Source organism: Cherax quadricarinatus, chromosome 55 (genome assembly GCF_038502225.1).
Source record: "Cherax quadricarinatus isolate ZL_2023a chromosome 55, ASM3850222v1, whole genome shotgun sequence".
Classification (NCBI taxonomy): domain Eukaryota; kingdom Metazoa; phylum Arthropoda; class Malacostraca; order Decapoda; family Parastacidae; genus Cherax; species Cherax quadricarinatus.
This window is the reverse complement of record NC_091346.1, coordinates 8,236,866-8,246,531: the sequence shown is the minus strand read 5'-3', so window position 1 is coordinate 8,246,531 and position 9,666 is coordinate 8,236,866. Positions and strand designations below refer to the sequence as shown.

General features: G+C 36.1%; 1 protein-coding gene across 6 annotated transcripts in view; it reads right to left on the bottom strand.

Annotated features, from left to right (window-relative positions):
• Positions 1–814: 814 nt before the first annotated feature.
• The window catches only part of LOC128698976 (XK-related protein 4), a 137,075-nt gene continuing 128,223 nt past the window's right edge, over positions 815–9,666 (bottom strand). For all 6 annotated transcript variants that reach the window (XM_070096806.1, XM_070096810.1, XM_070096807.1 and 3 more), the window contains 3 exons: positions 8,402–8,500; positions 3,769–3,986; positions 815–3,569 (listed from right to left, as the gene is read on the bottom strand). In XM_070096806.1, coding sequence (XP_069952907.1) covers positions 3,422–3,569; positions 3,769–3,986; positions 8,402–8,500 — 465 coding nt within the window. In that variant the 3' untranslated portion in view covers positions 815–3,421. The remainder of the gene's footprint in view (positions 3,570–3,768; positions 3,987–8,401; positions 8,501–9,666) is intronic.

Sequence of the window (9,666 nt, the reverse complement as noted above, 5' to 3'; positions counted from 1 at the left end):
TCTCTCTTCCCTAGGTGCTGGTTATATTATGTATTGTTCCAGTCACGGTATTGTTCTTCATGACAGTGACATACCGGGTCCTAGTCATAAGATGACCCGCCACTGGAGCTTTTGGTCGCGTGATAGAGGCCTTCCGCTGGCTTATCCCTCCACCCCTTTAAAAATTAAAGTGTTAGAGGAGCATCAAGTGTGCCTGGTGTCCGCCGGACCAAGACTGGAGCCTCCAGCCTCCCTAGTAATAAATACCTGGAGTTTGATACACCTTTATGCTATACAAAATATTTTTTCATGCTTCGTTGACTTATATTTACCAAAATAAAAAAAATAATGAACTTAGTAATAAGTATTTATTATTATTATTATTATAAATAAATAAATATATATATATATATATATATATATATATATATATATATATATATATATATATATATATATATATATTATATATATTATACCGCTGGTTCCTTGATTCGACTAGAAGAAACAGAATTGTTTTAGTTTTAATTTTTTTTATCATACAATTTATTTGTTTTACAAGCAAAATTTAGCATTATACTGCAAGCAGAAGAGAATATTATAAATACAGAATAATCTGCATTTCACTGTTACAAAAATACATTCATAGCTTCTACTACGTGACTCAGTTGTGGACGGCCACTTGAAAGACCGGACAGACCAAGAATACTGCTGGACACCTGTGGTCTTAGTCCTAGAAATACACCCGGGGTATAAGTGTGTATGGTTGTACAGTACATATATTTAAATTTTTTGTTAAAAGTGCTGAATGAGTTAGGTGAAAGTAGCATGGAAATCTTATTAGTAAGTTTATTTAGGTACAGATACACACAAGTACAATTATCATATATAGTAACATGTGTAAATTACCCAGGATATCCCAAAGAAAAAGTCAGTGACTTATTTCCATTGTGGTCCTTTTACTGTACTTTCTAAACACACATTTGTCATTTAGGGTTGAAAAAGTAGACAGAAGTATATAAATAATACAAATAAATCTGATTAATATATATATTTACATATAGTATAAAAAGAATGTATAAAAGAACCACAGGATAACATCTTCAGTTCATTTCTAAACAAGTTTTTCAAAATTCATCAAAACTCAGTTTTATGATTTAGAATTCCCCTTCCCACCCCTAGAAATTATAAAACATAATTCACTACAAAAGTTGAATATCAGTTTCGCACATCGTATAAGCAACATTGTTAATTACAAAAATTTACAGATATTGTGCAAAATTTTGACTATACATTACTGCGTCTTTTTTGGTGTTGACATTTTGTCTAATACAGTGGACCCCCGGTTAACGATATTTTTTCACTCCAGAAGTATGTTCAGGTGCCAGTAGTGACCGAATTTGTTCCCATAAGGAATATTGTGAAGTAGATTAGTCCATTTCAGACCCCCAAACATACACGTACAAACGCACTTACATAAATACACTTACATAATTGGTCGCATTCGGAGGTGATCGTTATGCGGGGGTCCACTGTACTTAAAACTGATCAAGTACATCATTTTTTTTTCAGTTGGTTCAGAAACACAGAAATGCACCATGTTATCTGATGGAAAGAAGATATGCAAAATAATTCTCAGTGTGGGGGTAGACTTTACTAAAAATATGGCAAAATAGTTTGATGAAACCATAACTAAATTTTGCAAGCTAACTTGATAGAGTTGATGTCAATTCCTTCACAAATATGTAATTTTACTTACATGAAACTAATTATGGCAATTTTAATTTTATTGGTCAAGTGATGATTTACAGTAGACTCACTAGGTAGAAAATTTATTAAAACCAAAATTAAGACTAATGGGAAATTTTTGTAACAAAACATCCTTAGTCTTTTTATATTTTTGTACTTTAAATATGTAGTAAAAAGTAGTTTGGCTTAGTATAATAAACCTGAAAAACTGGTTTATCATCAGTTTTCTTATGGTTTCATTGCCAAAGTTGTATGTTAAATAGCTAACATCATAATATGTACTTGTAATGTTAAAATCTTCATCTTATCTCTAACATTGTCACAGTCTTGATTTCAACCCAGGGTTATATTTATCTTCATCATTACCACTCACATGGACCTGACCTATTATGGGCTTGGTGTTTATCGAATGTATCACTGTTTTCATGGTCCTTGCTTCAATAGCTACTAAAAACTTTAAAGTTCAGCCATAATTTAGATATCATTTTTTCACGACCATGTTTGGTACCCCCAAATTGTCACAGTGCAGCGTATGTTTATGATTAAGTTTTTAACGTATAAAGTGGCAGTGCAAATGAGGTAGCATTGTGTAATCAGACTTATCAACACATTTTGTGCATTTGTAAGCAAAATAAAAAGTACAAATGAGCTGCTGCAGGAATATTTGATGGCAAAATCTAGATTGGCAGGAATTTTTAGTGTTGCTGTTTAATTTGAATTTTCAGGTTAATCTTTAACTTTCAACATGTTGGGGTATAGGTTTTTACACCTAGATTTGAACCCCTATACAGTCACCTACTATGGTATATTCAAATCTTTCTGTTTCCACTAATATGTTGAAGCACTGTTGAGTATGGATATAAGTGAAGGGAAGGAGGAAGGTGATTAACTTAAGGACCTAATGAGTGGCAAATGCTTTTAAACAGATGGGCAAATCAAAATGTTGACTGGCTGTTAAACTATTGAAGCAACATCCTCACACTGAGAAACTAAACTTAAGTGGGTTTCAAATATGACCCTCTGAATGTGACAACACATTCGTACTTTTGATAAAACTTTCACAAGTAGATAACACCAATCTTCACACCTCTCTTCAGTTCTTATGTTTGCTGGTGCTTCTGTCAATGTGTATGAGACCATGAAGCCATAGGTAACAATACCAATAATAAATAATCATATTAACCTAATATTTTATTGCACTTGTTATGACACAAATATTCAGTGTTAGTGTATGAAGGAACTATAACATAAATAATGATATAATTCAGGTAAATATATTAACATATTCAGTCACACAGTTTTGATGGTGAATGCAAAAGGCATTACAACAAAATAGTATACATTATTCATAAATATACTATACCAAACATTAATTATTTCCAGTAAGATATAGCTAACATGTCCCTGATAATTTGCTCTTCAGTGTTTCTGACTGGCGATTATAATTTACCATTAAAATATTAACAGTCGTTGACAGTTTACATACATATCTACATTTGAGCGGTGAGTAGTTTGTCACAGGCTTCATTTCCACAAATATCCATCTTACTAATAAATGATATGATTTTCTGTCATCAGTTCTGTATTCTGTATTTGCACAAACACCATTCTGTTATTTATAAAATGCTACAATTTTCAATTGTTTTATGCAAGAAATAAGCAAAGAATCCTTAGTCAACTATGATGCTGAATGCTATACAGAGAGATGTTTCTTGTATCGATGATCTGGGTTAGCACAAAAGTAGTAGAGGGAAAAGAATACGATACCCAGTACACAGAGAAGAGAGACTATCAATAGTGGTAGCCAGTGGTACCAAAGGCTGCCATCTGTTGCCAAGTACCTGAAAAAAATGTAGAGCAATGTAGACTGGAAATTACGTATTAAGACCTTTAAATCATATTTAAGTAGAACATAATTACATTTTAGAAGCAAAAATTATGGCTATACTGCAGTGCTTGTCATTAAAGTACTCGCATAGGTAATGGAAGCACTATACAATAAACAATTAAACTAACTCTTTGACTTCAGGTGCTACTCACCAAAATGCCAGCATGCATGCCTCCTCCACAAGTCTAAGAGCATGGTATACACCAGCCTGGATTTTGGGAGACCTGCCACCAACATTAAGAAAGGTGTAGAGTAAAATCAGTCCAAATACTGCACTGAAGGCTATATCATCCAGTCGATTACAGGGACCACTTCTAATGTCGTGTGTGAAAGTTGCTCCTATACGAAGTGGGTTTGGGCAACACAGGAGCTGTTGAGAAGAAATGCAAAAATGCAGTTTACAGATGATATATTAACTGTGATTTCGTGTATAGGGCAAGGAGGAATAACATCTTGTAAGAGTGAGGAAGAGCCAGTTGTGAGTGTGGGGGAAGTTCATGAGGCAGTAGGTAAAATGAAAGGGGGTAAGGCAGCTGGGATTGATGGGATAAAGATAGAAATGTTAAAAGCAGGTGGGGATATAGTTTTGGAGTGGTTGGTGCAATTATTTAATAAATGTACGGAAGAGGGCGAGGTACCTAGGGATTGGCAGAGAGCATGCATAGTTCCTTTGTATAAAGGCAAAGGGGACAAAAGAGAGTGCAAAAATTATAGGGGGATAAGTCTGTTGAGTACACCAGGTAAAGTGTATGGTAGAGTTATTACTGAAAGAATTAAGAGTAAGAAGGAGAATAGGATAGCAGGTGAACAAGGAGGCTTTAGGAAAGGTAGGGGGTGTGTGGACCAGGTGTTTACAGTGAAACATATAAGTGAATAGTATTTACATAAGGCTAAAGTGGTTTTTGTGGCATTTATGGATTTGGAAAAGGCATATGACAGGGTGGATAGGGGAACAATGTGGCAGATGTATGGTGTAGGAGGTAGGTTACTGAAAGCAGTGAAGAGATTTTACAAGGATAGTGAGGCTCTAGTTAGAGTATGTAGGAAAGAGGGAGATTATTTCCAAGTAAAAGTAGGCCTTAGACAAGGATGTGTGATGTCACCGTGGTTGTTTAATATATTTATAGATGGGGTTGTAAGAGAAGTAAATGCGAGGGTCTTGGCAGGAGGCATGGAGTTAAAAGATAAAGAATCACACAAAGTGGGAGTTGTCACAGTTGCTCTTTGCTGATGACACTGTGCTCTTGGGAGATTCTGAAGAGAAGCTGCAGAGGTTGGTGGATGAATTTGGTAGGGTATGCAAAAGAAGAAAATTAAAAGTGAATACAGGAAAGAGTAAGGTTATGAGGATAACAAAAAGATTAGGTGATGAAATATTGGATATCAGATTGGAGGGAGAGAGTATGGAGGAGGTGAATGTATTCAGATATTTGGGAGTGGACGTGTCAGCGGATGGGTCTATGAAAGATGAGGTGAATCATAGAATTGATGAGGGGAAAAGGGTGAGTGGTGCACTTAGGAGTCTGTGGAGACAAAGAACTTTGTCCTTGGAGGCAAAGAGGGGAATGTATGAGAGTATAGTTTTACCAACCCTCTTATATGGGTGTGAAGCATGGGTGATGAATGCTGCAGTGAGGAGAAAGCTGGAGGCAGTGGAGATGTCATGTCTGAGGGCAATGTGTGGTGTGAATATAATGCAGAGAATTCGTAGTTTGGAAGTTAGGAGGAGGTGCGGGATTACCAAAACTGTTGTCCAGAGGGCTGAGGAAGGGTTGTTGAGGTGATTCGGACATGTAGAGAGAATGGAGCGAAACAAAATGACTTCAAGAGTGTATCAGTCTGTAGTGAAAGGAAGGCGGGGTAGGGGTCGGCCTAGGAAAGGTTGGAGGGAGGGGGTAAAGGAGGTTTTGTGTGCGAGGGGCTTGGACTTCCAGCAGGCATGTGTGAGCGTGTTTGATAGGAGTGAATGGAGACAAATGGTTTTTATTACTTGACGTGCTGTTGCAGTGTGAGCAAGGTAACATTTATGAAGGGATTCAGGGAAACCGGCAGGCCGGACTTGAGTCCTGGAGATGGGAAGTACAGTGCCTGCACTCTGAAGGAGGGGTGTTAATGTTGCAGTTTAAAAACTGTAGTGTAAAGCACCCTTCTGGCAAGACAGTGATGGAGTGAATGATAGTGAAAGTTTTTCTTTTGGGCCACCCTACCTTGGTGGAATCAGCCAGTGTGTTAATAATAATATAAAAAAATAATATTAACAGCCTTTTATTATCAGAAACCTCCCCTTCCACTAACAATCTTTAGTTGGGTAGGAAAATGCAAAATGCAAAAAACAAATTGCTCATTCATAACCATGGTACGGGAGTGATTGAACTCGTGATGAGCGAGTCATAAAACTCCAGATTGACATATTAGCCACTGGGCTATCGCGAGTTCAATCCCCATTCATATCGTGGTTTGTTTCCTATCGTATCATTACAATTTTTTAATGAGTTTATTTTCTTGCATAGTTTACAATGTGTTATTACAATATTGATTTGCGAAGTGCAAAGAAAGTCACTATCATGCCGAGGTATTTCGGGCATGCTAAACCTAATGCTTTACAGATTACTTAATACTAGACATACACATCATAGTTGGTTCGAATTGAACATTGTTTTTTATGTATCAACAGAGGTAGTAGTGGTTTAGCAGTAATTAAATTAACAAGTAGTTGAATAACTAGTTACAGTATTATATTTAGCACATTATACCTAATGAGATTGAGACCATTTTAGTTTTGAAATAATCTTATAAAATTTGGCAATTTTTGAGTTGATGCTGGCGATAATATATAGCATTTGTGTTAATTCTGGGAGATGAGGTGATTTCTAAGTAGAGCTTCGAACTGTGTGCAGGTAGGGGCCCTTTTGTATCTTCAGGCAATGAATTCCAGATCTTAGGGCTCTTTATATGCATAGCATTTTTGCATAGGGAGAGATGGACACGAGGGATATCAAAGAGTGTTTTGTTTTCCCACAGGTGTGCAGTGCTGTACAGCAAGAATTTAGTGCTGTCCATGAACATTATATGCATACAACAGTGTCTCAGGTTCATTAAGGCACTTTAAATGAAAAATATTTTAAATAGAAAAAAAGTCGAATGTACCTGTAGGATAAAATTTCAGGGCAGCAGTTTCTTTTATGAATGAACTGCAGTGATGTTTGTAAACTTTCTGTTTTAGGATGTTTTATGCCAGTTATAATTACCTATTTGAGTTTACAGGGGCAATATAGAAATATTAGACTCACCCGGCCACTTACTAAAATACATCTGGACAAAAGATTTTTTTTTTTTTTTTTTTTTTAAGGAAAAAATCTGTAATCTTTTTATTAATTATTCTGGATTCCTTACTTTAAACACTGTCAAGATGATTAAGTGTGGAATATTTCATCATACCCAGTATGATAGCTGCTTATCACAAATACAAATTTTAATTTCTTTATGCAGTACAAAATAATGAAGTTTACATGTTAAGCATTGGTAGGCACAAATGAAAACCAATAGTATGCAATGCATTTCAGGCAAACAACTCCTAATGCTTAAATACTACTTAAGATTTAGACAGACTAAGATTTCTTATGCAGTTAACTACTGTGAATGACTCCACAACTGAAACATTTTAAAAGATAGTTTTGTCAGGGATCTAACACATACAGTGGAGCCTCGGCTTATGAGTTTAATCTGTTTCATGACCTTGCTCGTATCCCGATCTGCTCGTAGGCTGAGTAAATTTTCCTCATTTAAATTAACTGAAATGCCATTAATCCATTCCAACGGAATTCTTGCTCTCAAGATCCAGGACAAAATACTTGAATATGACACTAATATCAACTCTGACTTACTGAATGACTACTGACTTGACTGAATGACTTACTGATTTGACTGAATGACTTGACTGACTTACTGAATGACTTAAAGCTAGACTTTTTCACTGAAGAGGACCCTGAAACAGTGTCTAGAGCAGCTGATGCCTTACTGGTTGTATAACGTACTGCAAGGTAAAACAGAGCAGAAATCCATTACAGTATTTATGCACACTCCAGTACAACCATCGACTTCAGTACCAGAACCTCTACCATCCACCTCAGCCCAGTAGGGCCACAGCATAACTCTCCCCTCTCTTCACAATCATCGACAAACACCAGCACCAATAATTAAAGGTAAGAAATACTATTATTTCTGTTGCAGTTATAGTCTTAAGCAGTAAAACCAACATAATACATCACAACAATGAGCTACAATTATATATTCACTTTTATTTTTGTAAGATCTGGAGGTCCAAAAAAAAAAAAAGTTGTTTGAGGGGAAAGCTCACATCCTGAATTTTTGCTCATATCCAGAAACAAAAATTTGACCAAGCGACTGCTCATATCCTGAAAAACTTGTATGGTGGGGCACTAGTAAGCCGAGGTTCCACTGTACTGTATATGTAATGTTTCGTCTTAATTATTGCTTATTGCATCTTCCAAATTGCTCTGCATTTATTTAACAAGCATAAAAGTTCCTACATTCTGGTTATAATCCCATTTACTTTATTATAGAATCTTCAGACCTCTTTCATGCACAATGAGTGATTAAGTTATTTTGTATACTGCAGAGAGAAGTTGAGATAATTAACTATATAATACAAGTTTATTTCAATATGATACATTGTTTATACAGAAATGGTTGATACTCTAGAGCTACATCAGATGTGGATTGTTTTTTTTGGCTCCTATGTCCACGTACTGTACAAGAACTCACCTGGATGAGGACAAGTATGCTGGTTGCAAGCCAGTGGCATGAAACTACCACGAGGAACACAATCAGGTACTTCCCAGCAAAAAGTGCGAAACACAGGACCTGCAATTGTATGGTAAAGATCACCTTAAACACTTGAGTGAGTATATCAGATGGAAGGAAGGGAATGTGTTCAGATATTTGGGAGTGAACTTGTCAGCAGATGGGTCTATGAAAGACGAGGCAAATTACTGAACTGATGAGGGAAAAAAAAAATGGGTGGTGCACTGAGGCATCTGTGGAGACAAAGAACATTATTCATAAAGGCAAAAGGGAGAATGTATGAGTCTAGTCGTACCAAGTCTTATATGGGTGCAAAGCATGGGCTGTGAATGTTGTGTAATTCACTATCACTGTCACCCCTCTGCCAAACATTGATAGAGTAAATGATTGTGAGTGTTTTTCCTCTTCAGGTCACCCTACCTCGGTGGGAGACAGCCAGTGTTAAAATAAAAAAATATATCAATGGTTCAGAGAACCGACATGTTGATAAATTAGACACATGTGCAACTCTTGGGTATCAATAGAGATACCCAAGAGTTGCACATGTGTCTAATTTATCAAAATAAAAAATAAGAATTCATGAAATAATTAATATTAACTCTGCGCATGGGAACAGTGATATCCATTCTCTTCTGCATAGACAGCTAAGGCATGAGTGGTGTTTTCTTTCACTAGGTCACCCTGCCTTAACCCTTTGAGGGTCGACAGGCCCTCTCCGAAACTTGTTCTCAGGGTCGGCCAAATTTAAAAAAAAAAAAAAAAAAAAAAAAAAAAAAAAAAAAAAAAAAAAAAAAATCTAATGAAAAGATAGAGAATCTTTTCCTGGCCATAATGACACCAAAAGTATGAAATTTGATGGAAAACTTACGGAATTATGCTCTCGCGAAGTTAGCAGTCTCGGCGATTTTGCCCACTTTGAGCCCTATTTTTGGGCAATTCCACTGTACTAGTCGACAAAAAACATGAATATTTCGCTAGAACTCCATTTTTTCTATCGAATGAGTGCAAGAAACCACCTATTTACCAATTTCAACTACCTAGTACAGTGGTCAGAATTTAGCAATTTTGACAATTTCACACAAATTTCAAAAGATGCCAATTTCCGAATAGGGTCCAGAATAAACAAGAAAGACATTCCTGGCACTAAAATGACATTTCCTCTGTTCATTAGTCATGTCCCAAGGCCCCTCTTACATTCTTTTGCTTTCCACTTTGAATTTTTATTC